The sequence below is a fragment of the Pteropus medius genome, unplaced genomic scaffold (genome assembly GCF_902729225.1).
Source record: "Pteropus medius unplaced genomic scaffold, Ma_sr-lr_union100, whole genome shotgun sequence".
Lineage (NCBI taxonomy): Eukaryota > Metazoa > Chordata > Mammalia > Chiroptera > Pteropodidae > Pteropus > Pteropus medius.
Genome location: NW_024355990.1, coordinates 2,561,491 through 2,580,782, shown reverse-complemented (window position 1 = coordinate 2,580,782; position 19,292 = coordinate 2,561,491). Strand labels below are relative to the sequence as shown.

The window sequence follows — 19,292 nt, the reverse complement described above, 5'->3', positions numbered from 1 at the left end:
CATCATGCTGCCCGCTCAGGGCCACCCCCATTCCCCAGCCCAGGTCCGGTTCCTCCTTCCTCCGAGGACGTCCCCTGACCTCTGCAGCCACAAGGAAGCGGCTCTGGCCTTGCTCCAAAGGGTGACAGGGTTTAGCGTGTTTTTCCTTTGAAACATAAAAACAGACATAGGAGGGTTCCCATTAGCTGGCATGGCGAAAGAGGAGACATTCCGGGTAATTAAAGCTTCCTCTTTCGTATGTAAAGTTAATTATTTCTCTGTCCTCTGAGAGCACGGAGAATAGATATAATTTGATCTTTTTTGGAAACTGCTGGATTATCTTTAAGACTCTCACGTAAGAAATTTCTAAGGGCTTTTAAGATGTTGGGGGGTGGCGAAGATATGTATAGGACCAGAGTCCCTCTAAACCGAATGACCCCAGAATGTAATTTGGAGTTTCTTTAGTCTACTTTTTATAGCTTCCCGTGTCCTCCTCCCTGGCTGCGACTTTCCGCCTGCATGCATTTCCGACGGCACCCCACCCTCTCCTCCTCCAGCTTCCACGCTGCCCTGGACTGGCTGGCACCCCCACACAGCACCTGAAGTACGAGTAAACAGCGTCTGGGGTGCTGACAGGCTCTCCCTCGCGTCAAGTCCGTGAGCGATGGAATCGAAGCTTATCAATCCTAGAGGTGACACCCGCAGGCCCCCGGCGGGGGCGGGAAGGAGAACCTTTTTGAACAGGCTCGACTGCCCGGCTGACTCTCACCAGACAAACGTCATGGAAACACATCTATGGCTCACGTGTGGGCCCCAAGTCCGACCGTTCAAGCGCAAAGTCCGAAGGAGCAAGTTGACGAGAGGGCCCGAGGCGGGGGTCAGCAGAAGAGCCAGGCGACCTCTGCATCGACAGAATCGCCTGGAACCCATGGGCAACGGTCCGGCCCGGTCCAGCCCTGCGCTGGTCAGACCTCGCCTGGACGTTCCGGACCCCGGGGTGAAAGGGCACGTGGACAAGGTGTGCCAGCGTCCGAGGAGCAGCCGCCGGCTCCCACCCCACGGGACACCGTCAGCGTCACACGACGTGGCCCAGGAAGCCCTTGGAACGCCGCCAGCCTCACAGGGAGGCTCAGTGAGAGTCTAAGCACCGCCGAGGTGTGACGACAAAGGATGGGGCCCACACGCAACGGGCTGGCAGTCAGACGCGTGTCGAGGTGACCTGAAAAAGGTGATGGGCGTCCACATCCGGCAATGCCCACGAGGCCACACCATGGGGAGAAAGTTTCACCCCCCAACGTAACTACTGAAATGCGTAGGAATTAACCGAGTAAGACATACACTCTAAAGAGGACAGCGACGTTAATAAATGAGAACACGTGAATTAGGGAGAGCTGTGTCTTCCCAGACAAGAATCAGAAAAGGTACCGTGCTGGGGCCGGAGAGGAGGAGCTGCAGCTCAGCGTTCAGGGGATGAAGAGACAGACAAAGCCTGTGAGAGGGAGAAAGGTCCTAAGGAACCAGGAATGTCTGGAGCGGGGGCTTGCAGGTGACGGGAAAGTCTGGAAGAGCAAAATGTGGCAGTTAAAGAGCATTAACTAACCGTGTGACCTAGCTCAAGGGTCTTAGCTCCGGGAGCCTCAGTTTGCTCACCTGTAAAATGGGAATAATAATAGCAACACCCACGTGCATAGATGCCGGCGGGCACCACGGCTGGAAACACCCAAACGTTTGGCGAGCCATCTGGGGACGATGGTGGTACTTACTGTGCACGTCTCCAGATGACTGAACTAGACCAGTGAGAGCACATCACGGGGTGGCAGAAACTGGCTGGGTGGAAAGAAGCACCTCTTACGGGACTGTCTTGAAATCATGGAGCTGACCCGGCAGATAGTGAGACACCCATCACTGGAGGCATGCGAGCCACGCCCAGATAAAACAAACATCGGAAACAGTTTAAGCTCCATTTCTCTGAATTTCAGCCTCTAAAACTACATTCTGTGACACCCAGCGTGCTGCCCAGAGCTTTGGGCCACGTCCTGACTCTCAGCTAAGTTCCAGAGTAGCGGTTCCTGAAGCTGGCTGGACAGGCTGCATCAGGGTCACCTGGGGGAGGGTGGCGGTCACGGCAGGACGTGAGTCCTGGCCAGGTTTCCGCCGACATCCTGGGGTGAATCTCCTGACACACAGCTGGGACCGCGACAGATCTAGAAGGCTGAGGTGGACAGCCAGCCTTGAGGGACCAGCTCAGGCTCACCGTGTCGACATTACCAACTCGACCAGCTTCACAAAGACACACTGAGGCACAGGCTCCTCCACACTTATGAGAGACACCGGCCTATGGGCTGGGCTGTCACGCCTAACCCAACTGGCGGCTCCCTAAATGTCTCTTGACCATGTTGGCCACCTCAGACCTTACAGACCCAGGTAGCTAGCCCAGGTTGGGGTCCCCACTGCCAACGGCTATCCTGCTGCACGATGGCCTCCCCCCGAGCAACCTCATCCACGCCCGACCCTGTCCTCCCGCTTCCTTGACCATCCTTCCAGATTAAAGCGTATTTGGAGATCTCCCCAGGGAGCAAGGACTCGCGCACCAGCCTCTGGACGTGTGGCCTGAAGGCCTGGGGGGCCCATTCCCCAGGGCCCCCTCACGAGCCTCACCCAACAGCCAGGCACAGAACCGGCCCCACCCCACAGCAGAGCGGGGGGCGGACCCAGAGAGAACCTTGGCCCTGGCTGGTGTGCATGGGGTACCCCGGGCCCACTGACCAAAGCTGGCTGGGACTGCAGCTCCCACCTCCACTGCAGCCAGAGTGCCCGCTGGTGAAGGGGCCAGGCCGCTGCCACGGGAACCAGAGCTACTGTGCTGTGACATCAGAGCAGGGGTGAAGTCAGGGACAGTGACGAGCCAGCCAAAGGGTGAGCACCTGCCGGGGTACCTGTGGTGGGTCCACCAATCACAGAGATTTGGCTCAAGCAGCTGGGGCGACAAGCCGGGGGCGGCCGGCGCGGGGGCCACTGCGAAGGGGCCTGGCTTGGGCCTTGCCGTGGGAAAATCCTGCCTTGCCCAGTCAGGGAGTCACCCTCCTGAGCTGTCGTATCCGTAGATCAGGGATCCCCGATGATGTCTGCCTCCCATCCTCCCGCAGAGAGAGCAGCCGTTCCCACTCGAGTCAGGGATGTGTGCTCCCCCAGGATGCCACCGCTGGGCTGAGCCGACTGGCAGTGGAGCAGAGGCAGAGGCGTCCTGGCCTGGGCCCCATTGTCACCCGCCCACCCGTGTAAAAGAGAAAACACACCCAACCCCGTGTCTAGGCCTCCAGCACCCTCCACGAATCTGACCAGGAAGAAACGTCACTTTGGGAGCGTGTTGGCGTCCTGCGAAAGCCAACAGCGGGGCCTCGGCTGACGCGTGGGGGTCTTGGGGAGGTTGAGTTTCAGAAGAGCTGGTGGGGGCAGATGGACCCTTGGAGCAGTCATCCTGTCCCTCAGCCAGCACAGGGCGGAAGGAGGCCACCCCACGGGATGGTCCCGGCCACAGCTGCCCCCCCACCCACCGCTCCAGGTCCCTTTTCTTGGCCCTAGATGCAGAGGCTCGTGCCTGCTCCTTCCTCAGAGAATACCCCCAACCCCCGGCCTGTCAGCATGGTCTTGTGTACCCCCCCTCCAGCAAAGGACAAGTTCGGCGGGGGGCACAACATGGCAGCCAAAATCTACATCTCATAGGACCTTCGATGGCCTTCCAGAATGTCCCATCCTCTCCAGGTTGGTTGTAGATTAAAGACATTTGTCCTAAGCCCAGGCCCTCCTGACGCGGCCTCAGTGACTTCCAGAACATAGCTCCCGCCTCTGCGATGACCTGCTCTGCTCGACGGTGCTTCCTCCCCAGGTCCCACCACTGACGCAGGACCAACCCGGCTTTCAACGTCTGGGCCCACGGTACTAGCCACCCGCGCTTCAGCAAACCGACTGGAAAAATGACACATGCCATTCGAGTTCATCATAGGAACGTTTAAAAAACACGTACTTGCAAAAGAAAAGTCTAATTTCCCCTCATTGATCCGAAACATCTTCCATTTCAATCAAAACTTCCACACCATTTGTTGCAGCAGACCACCTGAAGCTGTGATTTCTCCGACCCCTCCCCCGCTGCCGTCGTGCATGACGTGTCCCTGAGAAACACAAGACCGAGATGGCCGTCCCTGGGGTAAACGCTTGCTGGTGTCCTTATTTCCCTCCGAAAAAGTCCTGGAGGCAGAGACACTGGATCGAAGGGGAGACTCGCTGCCGAAGCCGCCGTCTCAGAAGCGTCCTCCGGGCTCAAAATTCTAGCTGCGGGGTGGGGGGGATGACAGCTGCCGAGCCCCCTCCATGCGTTGCATACCTTACCCGTCCGCCAGAATTTACTCAGCGCCGACTACGGCGTGACCCCGAGAAGTTTAACCCTGCTGTGACCGGAGGGGACACCGAGGCTCAGTGAGGCACGGAGTCCGGATTCAGGACCAGCTCCGGCTGGCTCCGAAGCCCAGGCTTCTCCCAGACCTTCCGGTTCATCTTTGCTCGCTAAAGGCCAGTTCCTCGTTCTGTCCTTGGTTAAGAAATCAGCTGTCGACGGGCTTTCTCCCCCGGGCTTCCCATTATAACCAGAGGGGCACGCACACAGCCTGGCACAGTGCCCACGTGCTGAGCCACGTCTGAGAAGGTGCCCCGACCCTGACAGGTGGCCGGGAAACCCGCTTCTCGGCCACTTTGCTCACAAGCTCAAGGGCCCAGAAAAGGCGGGTGGATTCACGGCATCTTCGGGGTCAGTCTGGAGAATGGTACCCCACAGGCGTCATTTCCTCTTGAGTCACCTTGCTCTGGAAAGTCAGCAGCAGGTGAGAGGTGAGCCGGCAGCAGGAAGCGCACACCTGCACCCAGGTCCTCGTGACTTAGCCCAGGGCTCGGGACAAGTTTTCCCAAGCGGGCCGGACAGGAAGACACGTGGGCTGTGCGGGGCCCTCCAGTCTGTGTCGCAACCAGGCCCGCAGCTGTAGCGCAGACGCTGCATCACGGACGAGCGCGGCTGCGCACCCGTTAAACTGTCCATTCCTACAGCAACAGGCGACCCGTGACACTCGGCGCGGTCTGCCAAGCCCCGAAGGGCCGGCAAAGTCTCAGAGGCTGACGGCCATCGTGTGCCTCCCGTCATGAAGAAGGACACAGGCTGGCTGCTAAGGACCAGGCAGAAATGCACTGAGTCTCATCTCGAGAACATGAGATGAACCCCGCCCAGGGGGCCTCTGGATGCTGCGAAATCGGAACCGCGATGGTTGCCCGGCTCTGCGGATGTGCCACAGAGCCCTGGACTGCACACCTGCAACGGGCGAACCAGTCGCAGGCAAATGACACCTCCACGAAGCTGACAAAAAGCATAGCAGCCCGTCTCCCGTGCCGTCCCCACCTTCCCAGCCTCAACGCATCCTGACGTGAAAGTCATGACAGAACGAATACGTGTTCGTCACGGAAAACCGGGAAAAGGCAGATGAGCAACGGAAATGAAATTCACCCTGATCTCACGCACTGCCTAGAATTCTGACGGACATCTTTCCAGAGTTCTCTTTATGCACGTAAACGTGTGTACTTTAAAAAAGACAGAGAGAGACAAAGATTCAGACGGAAATAGTAAAACTACATAGAGAAAGGCCAGGGGATTGTCGTCACACAAGCCGGGGTGACGGTCGCCTCTAAGGAAAACGGGGGGCTGGGACCAGGAGGTTTTGGTGGCGACACTGTTCCCTGACCTTCGTGTACCCTTGGCAACTTCCTCTCAAAATGTGCACTTAGGCTTTGTGCGTTTAAAAAAAAATGTACGTCCCTCCCGCCCCAGGACGCAGACGAGGAGAGGGACAATGTTGAAAATGTGAAAGTGTCCGGACCGTGACAGGCTTTGTACATGAATACATTCCGAACATTTTTCTAGGTCATAAACACGAATCGCTGATACTGTAGCAAAATGACTGCTTAAAGTCCTCAGGATGGAGCTGCACTGACTCAGCTCAGCCCCCGCCCATGGGCCCGGCCGCCTCCCGGACAAGGCCGGCCTTCTGGGGCGTCGCCTCTCGCTCCGTGGCCGCCATCCCTCATGCGTCCGAGCGGCTGACCACTGCTCCCCGGAGACCACCCCCTCCAGGCCAACAGGGACTGGGCTCCTGTCTCTGTGAACACTTCCTCTCGTTTTAAAACTGTCTTCTTACTCTGTTTGCTAACAGCTTGACCCCTCGGCAAGTTACTTAATTGCCGGTGTCTCAGTCTGATCATCTATGAAATGGGGACGATAACAGAGAAGTAACTGAAGACAGTTCCAAGCGCTGGGCACGGAACAAGGCCAGCTGCTGTCGCGGTCCGTGCCATCAGCATCACCTCCATTTTCCCTGCACGGAACTGCCACCAAGTCCCTCCTGGCCCCCCGGCGACGTCTCAGAGGCACCAGGACACAGCTTGTGTGTCTCCACACGGCCCAGCTGTGTGGAGACAGCGCCAGCCTCTGCGGCTGGGTGGGAGCGTGGAGTCTGGCGCAGAAAGAGGTGACGCCCGCCCCGGCCTCCAGAGCCTCCTGCGGCCCTGTCCTCAGCATTTTACTTCTGCCCCTTCTCTGCCCACAACCCTACGGGGGAGGCGAATCATCACCCGTCTGCAGGTGGCAGAACCGAGGCAGGGGGCCCTTGCCCACGGCCTCTCCCCTGGGCTGCAGCGCGGCTCCCTAACGGCGCTGGCCAGGAACGTCAGTTCCCCTGCTCCCTGCTGACGCTGCTCCCCCGAGACCCTCCACTCCCCCTTTTCTCTCGGGTCCCCTCACACACAGCCAGAGACCTCTCATTCAGACCCCGGTGTCATCAGAACTCAACAGAACGCCGGATTCATGCTGTGAACACCACTGGCCACTTAGGGGGACACTGCCCCGCACTGAGAGGTCAAAACCCCCAATGCGTCCAGGAACCCCATAATTCCCCCCACTCCTCACTCCCTCAGCGAGCCCGCCTGCAAGATCAGCCTCAGCCTCTCTGAAGTCCGCCTCCCCAGTGCAGGCACCTGCTCGGCTCACCTGGTCTACAAGCCTCTTAAAATCGCTCTCCTGCCTGGGGCTTGGTTCCCCGCCCCGCCCCGCTCCACGGCTAACAGATGGCAGGAGGCCACAAAACCACCCATGAGTCCAGCTGCTAGGACCCCAGGCCCTGGTTCCCTTCCCAGAGTCCTCTACTCTGCCCTACAGGCCTGAGAAAGACTTTAAATGGCAGTGACGACTCTTCTAGGGGTCACATACCCCTTTGAGAAGCTGGTGGAAGCCACAGGCCCTGTCCACAGAAACACATGGGCACAAATACACGCACACACGCGCATGCACACACGCACGCGCACACAGCTTTGCTTACAGCTTCAGGGCTCCGGAGCTCCCCTCCCCCATCCCACACCTATCTCAGCACAGAAGTCATTACACCCTGGTTAAGAACCTTCTTCACAAAGACGACACTTCGGTTTGCTTTTCAGAGCAAATATCTGCCTAGTCTGCCTTGCTGGGGATCCCCAGAAGCTTAACTTAGGGTGCTATTTGGACACAGCTGACCCAGGAGCAGCTCGATTTGGTCAGCTACAAACTGGGGTTCCCCTGAGTCTCTGCATATTGGAGACTTGTGCCTTGATGGGGGCACCAAGGCACCCGAGATCCAGGAGGGTGGGCCCGGGGGGGTCCCGGGTCCAGGCCAGGAACTCAGTCCTCCCCACCAGCCCTCGTCTGGGAGCCTCCCACCTGCCCCCTCCCCGATCCCGACACCCCGTGGTCCTTGCAGGGCACACGCTTCTTGTGCAGACCTGCTAAGTATCGAAACGAAAGCCTGGCCAAGCGCTCTCAACTTCCACCTGTTCATTTAAAAGTAGGTACAAGCGTAGCTGTCAGTCTGTGTACTGAATACCTGTAACAGTCTCTTCTCACACCCAGCGTGTCCTTGGAGACGACGGCTCAGTGCAAGCTTTGGCCGCCGTCGGAATCACCTGGGCGGTCTGTGAAATGCCGAGGCCCAGACCCTGGGCCCCGAGGCTCCAATCTGGGAGCAAACCCCTTGGGCGAGTCCCACTGTCGTCACCTATGACGAATTCTCGACGGCTCGCCTTGAGCCCCTGGGATGTGCACACGATAAGCCGGAGTGGCAACATCTGGTCCGAATCTCCCCTCCCCCTGGCCCTAGCCCCACACTCAGGCCGGCCGTGGACCCAGAACTCTCTCTCTCTTTGCCTGAGTGACGGTCCCTTTGCTTACTCGGCACTCCCGTGCACGTCCCCACGCTCCCGCCAGTTAACAGTGGCCTTAAACCGCGTCTGGGCACGTGTTTCCCCAGCTCTGGCCCCAGGTCTGGTCTCTTCATGTGCCTGGCCTTCCCTCCCAACTCTGCTTTCCAGAACCACGTCCCTAACCGGGACCACCTGCCCTCAGGCCCCTGTTGGGGCACGCACATGTGTGCCCATTGCGGGGTGGAGGGCAGCAAAGACTTGTGGCATTTACACCCCCACCACGTTCTAGTTCTCCTGTCTTTTCTTTCTTCTCTCTATCTCCTGCCATGCTTAGCCTTTCTCCTGCTTTTTTTTTTTTCCCCATCCTCCAGGCTGCCCTGGGTCCTCCAAACTCATCTCTTAGCTATTTTGGATCCCAAGGGGTTCACCCCCATCCACAGCCCCTTGGGCATCAGATCAGTGGCTCTGCATCAGACTTTGAGCCCCCACCCCACCCCATAAACCTGGGAGCCATCTACATACTGATGTCCACGTGCTCAAATGTCACCAAAGGATTTGGGCCACGTGGCCCATGCCAGTGGGTTCTGCCCAGCAACTCAGCTGAGAAAGACCGACAAGGCAGGTAAGCAAGCCCATCTGCAAGCTCGTGGACCACTGGCCAGGACCGGACTGCAAATTCTGGAGGACGGAGCAGGTTGCAGGCCGGCACTACGTCCTCAATCACAGATAGGGAGGAACACGTGGCACTGGGAGAGTCCCCTTCCAGCCACCTGCCACGCCCGGCACACGCCTCCGTGCCCTGCACACGGCTCTCCGCTCTGTCTGCCTCCCAACCCCAGGAGCTGCCAGCGACTCACGTTCCAGTCGCTCCCGGGGGAGAAGCCATCCTTCCAGGGATACTGTCCAAAGCCGAGCCTCGGCAACCCAGCCCCCCACGGCCCCTTCCCAGTCTCTCATACGAACCTTGTATCTGCAGATCCCGAGAATGCATGTCGCCTTGGCACACAGCTACTTTGTTAAGTATTTGCCCAAAGTACATTGAATCTGACTTACTTTCTACCACACCCTGGCAGGAATGGGGGCCCTGCTACCTGACCCCGCCCCCCTCACTGCCTGGCACTGGCGGCCAACACTTGCCTCCCGAGGGCAAGGAAGACGCCCTGCTTATTCCTTACATCACCTCGGGTGCAGTCAGCACCTCCATAACTGCTGCGGAAACAAAGCCCAATAGGAAACCCAGGATGCACAAAACAGATCAACCGTGTACTCGGCAGGAGTCGCCGGCCCGCCCAGGCTCTGTGCACCCCGGGCCTGACCCAACCCCCAGGACCCTCATCCGCCCTGCTCTTTCTGACTGCGAGTCTGGGGAGGGCAGAGCCACTTCCGAGTGCTCGCCGCGTGTTGCCTGGGGTGGCTGCTTCCTGGCCCCCATCAGTGCCAGCACGTGGCCTTGGCTGCCAGCCCTTCTCCCCCGGTACTGGCAACCTTCGGAGGCTTTGCCGAGGGCAGCGTCTGGAGACGGAAACATGCTGAGAAAGACGGCATCACAGGCGCCCTTCTGGGATGATGTGGCTTTGGGCATCACGACCCAGACTAGAGGGAGGATTTTATTCTCTGGGTCCAGAAACGAGTCTGAGCAGCCCAGGGTACCCAGTCGCTCAGCGGGCTGAGTAACCGCAGGGCCCGAAGAGGAGCCCAAGGCTGGTGGCTGGAGCTGTGTGGACGGTGAATGATCCCATCACACAGAGGGAGGCGGGCCAGCGGCTCGTCGGAGCCGTGCCCTGAGACGTGGAAGCCTTCCCGCTTGTCTCCACTTTCCTGGAAAGGATGGGGAGCAGGGCCTCCCAGGAGCCCCGTCACCTCTGACCACCCCTTTCATCCTACATTTCATAACCTCATAGGTACACTCCCTCTGCAGACCACAGTTCCAATCCCACCGGCCGCGAGGGCTGAGAGACCCCTCCCAGGAGCCCCTGCTCAGGCAGGCAGAAACGTTTAGGCCAATTGCCTCTTGCAGACACTCAGCCACTTAACAAAGCTGCATCTGGCCAGCAATTAAAGACGCCCGCGCATTGCATTAAAGGTCAGACTCTAGTATCCCCCAAAGGCTGTCACGTATTCCAGAACCCAGGGCCACAGCCCTGACGGCACAAAATCACCTGTGGGGATTTCAAACCACAAAAGCCAAGCTCTGAGCCGGACTCCACATTTGCAAAGGGACTAAGACCTGAGTGGTCATTAAAGACATCAGGGGATTCTGCCCTCGGCCAGACTGGGGGAATCAGAGGGAGCCATGAACCTGCATCGTCAGAGGAGTGACACGGGAAGGTCCTGCTCTCCCTGTGAGGTTTACACCAGGCCACCCAGGGCCCGCCCGAGCCGACCAGACACGGAAGGGCTGGCTGTGGAACGAGACTGGACAGCCTGGCTCAGATGGCACCCCTCTAAGAGTCACGTCCGCCCAGACCCTCGGGATGGGGCCTTATTTGGGAATGAGGCCTTTGCAGATGTGATCAGTTAAGATGAGGTTACGCTGGCTGTGGGTGGGCCCCAGAACCAATGGCTGGGGTTCTTATAGGAAGAGGGAACCGTGAACAGAGACAGAGCCGAGACCGGAGCGATATATTTATCAGCCAGGGATCGCCAAGGGACACTGGAGCCACCAGAAGCCAGGGCAAGGCCGTGGACGGGGAGGGAGCGAGCCCTGCCCACCTTGATTTCAGACTCCAGACCTCCTAACTGTGAGAGAATCGGCCCCTGTTGCTTTTAGCCCCCTGGGGTGCGGGAGCTTGCCCAGGGTCCTCCGCACTGGGCTGTGCCACGCGGTTCTAGCACCTGGGGCCCTGCCAGCCTCAGCGCTGTAATGGGGGGTTCAGGGGTTTGGCTCCGTGATGATTTCGAGGCAATAATTTGGACACAAACACCAGGAGATCGAGGCGGAGGAGAGAGTGACACACGCAAAGCAGGAAGGAGCCCCGACCCTAACCTGACCCAGACCCAGAGCAGCCCCGGCCCCAGCCCCAGCCCCGGTGAGCGGGGTGAGCGCCGAGTGTTAGGTGGTCTCGAGGCCCAAACCCTGCCCACTCGGGGTCTCAAGAGCCACGATGCCTTCTGGGCCTCGGCCTGAATCTGCCCCACGACTCGCTGGTCAGAAGCGTAGCTTCTCTCTCGGCAAAGGGACCTGGGCAGGCCTGGGTCCCATGGACACCCCGCTTAAATCCTGCTGAGCCCCCAAACCAAATCACAGCATAGACCTTGCTTCTCCCAACTGGGGTTTTGTGGAATCTACTCCACGAGCAAGCCGCAAGCCCAGGTGGCCTGAGCCATGTGATGCCCACAGGGAGCAGCGCCTGAGGACCCCCAGGTTCGTGTAAAGAGCCAAGTGGGGCGTGGAGCCACTGCGGGGTGCGGAGCCAGGCAGCATGGCTGACAACGAGGGAAACCCAGAAACCCTGGCTTGGAGTCTGGGCAGGTGAGCGCAGCGGGCCTCACCACCTCTGGCCTGGCAACAAGATGCTCTTCTGAGAAGGGGAGCAGAAAATAAACCCACTGAGAAGCCAGAGGGGGGCTACCGAGGTCCACTTGGGGTGCATCTGCCTGCCCAAGACAACCTGGCTGACCTTCCCCAGTGCTGCTGAGGCCTGCAAGTGTCTTGGGCCGAGCTGGTTCCAGCTGTTCCTGCAGCCCCACCGTGGGCCAGAACTAATCGCTGGGTTCCTCGCCCCTCACTAGCTCCCACCTTTGTGGCGGGAGGGGGGGGGGCAAGAAGTCCTGAGGGTGGCAGATATTTCTGGAGACCCTAAGCAGCCCACGAGCCCACCTGCCCCCTCCAGTCATCAAAGCCTCCCGTTTTGCTGAATGAAAAAGTCGTCACCAGCAGCAACCCTAGCAAAGACCCTCCTTTCTCGTCCAGCCCTGTGTGCGGTGCCTCTGGGGCAGGCTGGCCCTGGGGCTCTGCAGGCCATTCTCAGCCGCCAGGGAGCCTGCCCAGGAAAAGGAAGCTTCCATCCTGCCCCTGCCCCCCCCCCCCCCGCTCTGGGGAGCCCCCAAATGGGGCTGGTGGGCGAGGTCCAGACAGAGAAGGCCTTCGCCACCCAGCCCTAAGGCCAGAGGAACCCAAATGCCATCTCACCTGTGAAAGTTTCTTCCTGGGGTCCCCAGCCCTCAGCCCACCAGGCCGACTCCCCCCCGCGCGCGCACACACGCTGTGTCCCCCACTCTCCCCGCCCCTCCGCGCTGGCATCCCAGGGCCCTCCGCCTGCCAAAACGCAATCCGCTCCCTGGCTCCCTTTTCTGGGGCTGGAGCTGCAGCGGAATTTCGGTGGAATTTTGAGGTTGAGAAGCATCTCGGCGGAGAGGGCAAGAAAGGGAGAGGACGAAGGGGGAGAAGAAAGTGCGATTTTGGCGTCAACTTGCAGGATTCGAGAAGGCGCCGCGGGCCGGGAGGCAGGACGCGGCCGGGCGGGGCGCGGCGAACCCTCGGGAGTCCCCGCGCAGCGCGGGGGGGAGGCGGGCACCCGCGGGGCCGGGGCGGGTCCTCGTCCTTACCTACATCTGCATTGCAAAACGCCTGTTGCGGGTGCACCGGGGAGCAGCTGCAGGCGTCGGCCCGGCGGAGCAGCGTCCCCAGCAGCAGGAGGCCGAGCGCGAGCCGCAGGCTGCGGGCCGCGGCGCCCATGGCGGGCGGGGGGCGCGGGCCGGGGGCGCGGGCTCGGGGCTCGGCCGCCGACGCCTGGGCTCGGGGCGCTCCCCTCTGCGCGGGCTGGGGCGCGCGGTCTCGCTGCGCTCCCGGGCGCGCCCTCCGCACCCGGCCGGCCCTCGGCCGCACAAACTTTGTCTGGCCTGTGTCGCGGGGGCAGCACGGCGGCGGCGGCGGCGGCGGGGGAGCAGCTGACGCGCGGAGAAGGACGCGGTGGGGGGCTGCGAAGCGAGCGCGCGCGGCCCGGGCCCGGCTCCTCCGCTGCCTTCCACGGCTGTGTGCGCCGCAGCCCCGGCCCCGGCCCGCCCTTTATCGCCCGCCGAGGGTGTCGGGCTCCGCCTCCGGGGGGCCGGCGGCCAATGGGGCTCCGGGAGCTCCGGCGGCCCCGCCCCCGCGCGTCCCGCGCCTCCCCCGCCGTACCCCGAACCCGGCTTTTGTTGTGCCCTAGGGGGCCCGCCGCTGCGCACCTGGCTTCCCACCGCCCGGGACCGCACCTCGCAGCCTCCCAAATGGCCAGAGGTTGGGGCGGAGGGCGATGCGGAGCGGACGGCGCACAGTGAGCCCTGACTCAGCACTTGGGACTCGAAGCCCACCCCCTCAGGACACCAGGCAGCCCACCCACCGGCTCGGTACCGGAGATGTATACTGCATGAGCCCCCCACCTCCCGAGTCCCTTAGATTCTAGCCAGGCGTGGAGCAAAGGAGGCGCGTGCTTCGGGGCGGCGGTCACTCGCTGCGGCCCCCTCCCCATGCCCCCTGTGGGCGGGCGGCCTCTTGAAACTTACTAAGGATTCCTTTTTCAAATGGAGGCGTTAGAATTTTAAGTGCGCTTAGTCAGTTCAGTCGGTATGGGAGGGGGAGTGGCTACTACGAACAAAACAGGATTTTATATAAACTGGCCGTATTTTTTGACCGGCCGTCGAGAGCCAGGGGGTGGGCCCAGGAGCTCAGGAGGCGGCAGGATTGGATGAAGGCGTTTACTGGGCTCTGCTCACGGTTCCCTCCCTTAGTCCACAAACGTGGGAGCTGAAGGACTCTTCCCCAAACGACTCTGCATTCCAGGAAGGGCGGAGCATCCCAGAGGCGTGTGCAGCAGGTGAAGCGTGTCTCGCTGTCGCTGAGCCCGCTCGGAGCCCCTCCGGCGTGGGCGGGCGCCGTGTGGACAGAACCTCCCTCTTGCCTGCAGGATGCTTACGATCCAGCTCCGGAGAATGACACAGTTAAAGAATAATTACCCACGAAACCGCGTGGTGCTGGCTTGAGAGGTGAAGCTGGGAAGTACAGAAACATTTCTTTCTGTTCGTGTGCGCTTTGAAACACAACTTGGAGGGCAGTCGAAGGGGCAGAGAGCAGTTATTTTTAGCACCCCGACAAACCCAAAGTCACTTTTTCGGTTTTTGCTCATATAAAATAGTGTCACATGCTCTCTGCTCCACTGCCAAGGGGCGCACAACAAGACAGGAGGGATTCGGGGAGAGGGCTGCAGCTCTGACCCCAGCCCCAAGGAAGGAGACCGGTCAGGTGGCCTCAAACCCAGGCAAGAGAGGGGACGTGGCGGGAGGCCCCTGGAGCTGGTCGTGTCATGGGTCACCTCTCCTGACCAGCCTTGTCCACCTTAGTATTGGTGGTGGGCTAACAGGGGGGCCATGCAGGAGGCCCCCCACTACCCCCATGTGCGTTCTGACCACAGCCCGCTGGACCTCGGCTTGTATCTGTGTCTCCCAGCAGAGCGGGGCTCGGTGTAGATGGGAGGGGGCAGTGCCTGCCAGGCCAGCTGGAGAGGGGTCTTCAGGACCCTCAGACCACACTCCTGCAGCTACCGGAAACACTTGCCTTGTCCCTGCCTCCCCCACAGATTCCTCCCCAGTGGAGAGCCCAGCAGAGCTATCAGGCGCCCCACCTGCAAACGCGTCTCCCTCCCAGGCTGGGCTTGGCGGAGCAAAGGAGGTCCAGGAGGAAGGGCCAGCGCCTTCCTCCCCCTGCCACCTCAGGCAGACAGTCTGGATGACCGCATAGGTCTGGGCAAGAGGCCCCAGTGACCAGGCTCCATCCCCTGAGTGCCAGGAGAAGCACTGGACGGCCCCTCCCGGGCGGACTCACTCCCCAGTTTGGAGAGGCGCCACCGCCTCCTGGTGCTCCTGCCCGAGAGGCAGCTGGAGTGGAGCTGGAGCCCAACACTCCTTCCTTCTGGTAGGTTCCAGAGAGCCAGGTCAGATGCTCTGTGGTGTGTGGGCGTGAACATTAGCCCCGCACGCGGGAATCTGGTCCCAAGAAAGTGGGGACGTCCTGGCAGATCTGGGGGCGGAGGGGAGAGGACGGCTGTGGGGACGGTGGGGTGTGCCCGTGCCTGGCTGTGCGGAGGTTTCTGTGGCTTGTGATGCATGGTCCTCTGAGAGGAATGGATGGTGGGTGGATGGCTGGCTTCGGGGTCACAATGCCCCCCCTATCAACTCTGGGCATCAGATTCAAGGCCACGGCAGGCGAGTGGTGCCACCCGCCCCAGAAATCTGTCCCCAGTGTTCTCTGACGGGGCTGTTTACCACGGGACATCCTGAAGGTGACAAGGAGTCAGGAGTGACGGGCCCACCCACAGGGCCAGCGTTCACTGCCCCGTCCACAGGCATCTCCACGGTCGGCGGTGGACACTCCAGAGCACATTTCGATTTGCGTTTCACTTCATTAATTTCGTCATTCGTCCTCCCCAGAAGGGGCCGGCTCCCCAGCCTCGGCTGACCTTTGGGCCGGACTGCTCTACAAGGGTGTTGAGCAGCGTCCCTGGCCTCCGCCCTCTGGATGCCAAGTTATGACAACTCCACATGTGTCCAGAGATTGCCCAACGTGTCTGGGGGCGGGCCAGCGGCGGGGGGCAAAACCAGCCCGGTCAACAAGCCCTCACTGAGGGAGACTGATCAAAACCGTCAAGAAAAGCAGAATGCAGAGACATAAACAAGGTTCCATTTCCTGTTTCAAGGTCGAACAGACAGGAATGCACTTGGGAGGGTGCGTGGACCAGCGGGTGTCCCGCGTGCACCCACCCATCCACCTCTGTTCTCAAGGGAGGGAGGAAAGGCAAGGAACGTTTTAAAAACTGCTTTTTTAAAGTGTCCATGAGGAAGCGGCATGCGTAATATCTTATCTGTGTGAAATTAAACGTGCGCAGATACGGACGTGTATAAAAAGATGTCCACCAGACAGTGCAGTGGCTGTGGGTGGCAGGGACGTAGTGGCGGGACAGAGGTCATATCCCGCTCCTCGTGCAGGGAAAACAATTTCAGATGAGGGTTTGACCCTAAAATAAACAGCTCCTGGGGCAGAGACACAGCCACCTCTCTATACTTCCCGTCCAGCAGTAGTAAAGTCTGTCCTGGCATCGACTTTCGAATGACCTCACTCCCTCATCCACGCTGCTCTTGGCTCACGCCTCACGTCAGGGTTTCTTTTGCTGCGTCCACAGCCATATTTGTCATCCCATTAGGTACTTTTAAGAAGGCGGAGCTTGGCCTTTCTCGGCTACTCTCTGCCTACACACCTGTCACCAACCCCCTCTCCTCCACCTGGGAAGACACCCCTGGGGCAAAGGTAGCCTTGAGCCAGAGCCCCCACCTTGCAAACCTGTTTGGATACCCAGCCTGGCTACCAGTAGGGAGAGCACAGTGTTCGGAGGCTGGGCTCAAGTCCCAACGCCACCCATGCTGCCCGCTCCAGTCTAGAGTGGCCCCAGAAGGGAGGGAGGGAGGGAGGCCGTCCTGGGGGACGACAGGAGGCCCACGAAGTCGGCCTGCAGAGATAGCCACATCTAAAACATCTGGGAGCAGACAGCCCAGACTGAAAGCGCCAAAACACCTCCAGGGAGGCGGCCCAGGGAGCCGGGGTCTCAGCCGGGTCCCAGCCAGGTCCCAGCTGGATCTCAGCCGGGTCCCAGCCGGGTCTCAGCCGGGTCCCAGCCGGGTCCCAGCCGGGTCCCAGCCCTGGGAGGAAGCCTTTGCTGACCTCGTCCCACGGGGATGCAGCGAAGGCACTGCTCTCCTTCCCGTGGCTGTGTTTTGCCTCCCTGTGACTCAGAAGGGTTCCGTCCTGCACGCCCCCCCCACCCCTTCCACGACTCCCAGGAAGACACACGCCTGACCCTGCCTTCCTCCTCCGCTCCCGCTGTCCCACCTGTCTGCCTCCCACGTCTCCCCACACCGGGCCCCCCGCGCTCCTAGGAAAAACAGAAATAAGAGAAATGCAAGCAGCGGCCCCTGCGAGGCCTGCTGCTGTGCGTTTTCTCATGCCCAGGCTATTTCCTCTTGGCCCTGGGCATGCGGTCATGTGCTTCCTTTCAAGGGTGGGTTAGGGAGCAGGGCCAGGGAGCAGAGATGGAGCCCTAGCTCCTCCGTCCCCAGCTTCCAGGAAGCAGCCTCAGCTGGGTTCTGGGGGACCGAGGGCTGGCCAGGAGCGAGGGGCGAGGGACACTGGGTGGTGGGGGGTGGGACTGGCTGCCCAGCTCGGCAGGGGTTCGGCAGGGGTTCACGGAGGCTGAGTGTTTGAGGTTTCAGGTTCCCGTCCCTGGAAGCCCAGCGGCAGGAGGCTCAGGTTTCCCGCGGCCCATTCTCCTCTTCCCTTGGTGTTGGGAGTGACGGGCCCACGGCCATGATGTCATCGCCCTAATCCAAACAGAAGGGGGCTGGTTTGGCGGCGTTGGCTGGCGTCCCATGCTGAGTGCAGCAGTAAATTTCATTTCAAGCCTGTGATTAGGACCGTGCCCAAGAGTTTCCTCTCCCGCTCCCTCCCTCTCCCCAGCCCTGTTCTTCCTTCTCTGTCCCTGCCTTGTCTCCGTCCCCTCGTTCTCTCTCCTCTGGGGATGTTTCCGGTTCGCAGGGGGGGGTCGGCCCTGCATTCAGCAGCACCAGGCCCCGTCGGTCCCCAGCCCAGGTTCTCGTCACCTTCAGATGCCAGCCCAGCTCTGTGACCAGCTTTGCAGCCTAAGGAATAGGTCCCAGCCCCTGGACGTCATCCGGGGGAGTTCCGGGGTGAGGGTAAGGGGACAGAATTCCTCAAGGCCCTCGTGCAACCTGGAGCTGAAATGCCAGGCAGCAGAACGAGCAGGGTGTAGGATGGCTGTGGTCACTGACGCAGGGACCAGGAGGCACCGGCGCCACGGGAAGGCCAGGGGAAGCTCGGCTCCCCCGAAAACGACCCGTCAGTCCAGCCGGCCCTCTCAGATGGTCTCGGAGCCTGGGGCCTGACTCACGGACTCCCTGTTTTGGCTCCCTCCCTCTCTCTCCTCTGCTGGGAGTCAGCTGCCCGGCTCCACACCAGAGGGCTGAAAGGTGGCGGTGCCCCCCAGGGAGAAGCGTGAGCAGTCCTACCCCAGTCCGCGGCTTCTCTCTTCCTGTGCGCCCCTGGTTCTGTCTTGGTGCTCCCTGGCCTGGGAACAAAGCCGATGGCTGTCCCTGTGGCCTCCAGTTCCTGCTCGGCTTCCCGTCCCAGGTGTCACCTGGCTGCCCGTGGGTGTGGAGGGCCCCGCGGTGCTCCCCATCTCCTCCTCGGACTGTGGTCTGACTCCTGGGGGCAGGTGGGGGGTGTACTGACGTGGCCTGAAGGCTGGCAGGCGTGCCCTGCCCCTACCCCCAGCCCCCCACAGGACAGATTATAATCCAGCACTCCCTCCCCCGAGGCCTGGTCGGGCCCAAATCCCCCCTCACCTTGCCCCAGGCAGCCACCGGCCAGCTGAAGCCGGCTCATGGTTGATTTTTGTCCTAGGAGGCTCCTGGCTAACATCACCTAAGGAGGCGCGAGATGGCACCCCCCTCCCCGGGCCCTGCCTGGCCTCCTCTGAGTCCTCGCATTGTCTCTCAGGGTCACTGTTTTCATGTCTGTCCTCCCCTGACTCTGCTTCTTAAGGTCATAGCTCATTCATTCATTCGTTCATTCAGCAAGTATGTATCGGGCACCAGCGTGGGCCAGGGAGCAGCCCCGTCCCTCCTACAGCGCCAGCCACCTTCGGGAGAAGCACAGACAACTGCGAAGGGGGTGTCGGGTGCTGGGTGGTGGCCAGTGGCCTGGGGAGGCAGCCTGGCGTAAGTGGGCCCTGGAGGTTGGTCAGAGTTGTCCAGAGGGGCGGGGCGTCTGCTCTGGACGGAAGGACTGGGGTGGGGGCAGGGCCTGGCCGACACCCTGGCGGATCCGAAGGTGAGTGGCAGGGACGACGGAGACGGGCCACAGCTGTCTGGCCGTGACTCACTGCTGGCAGAGTGAATGGGGACACGTGTCCCTGAGAGGTGCATCTGCTACTCAGAGCCGAGAGGTCGTCGACGGGGAGAGATGTGGGGCGGGAGTGTGGTCAGCGGCAGGCCCCCGGGGACCGTGT

The 19,292-nt window shown here is 60.9% G+C and overlaps 1 protein-coding gene across 1 annotated transcript in view; it reads right to left on the bottom strand.

The window, feature by feature from the left end:
- Window positions 1–13,223, bottom strand: part of TIMP2 (TIMP metallopeptidase inhibitor 2) — a 42,155-nt gene extending 28,932 nt beyond the window's left edge. The window contains exon 1 of the mRNA XM_039859851.1: window positions 12,790–13,223. Coding sequence (XP_039715785.1) covers window positions 12,790–12,919 — 130 coding nt within the window. The 5' untranslated portion in view covers window positions 12,920–13,223. The remainder of the gene's footprint in view (window positions 1–12,789) is intronic.
- Window positions 13,224–19,292: the final 6,069 nt, after the last annotated feature.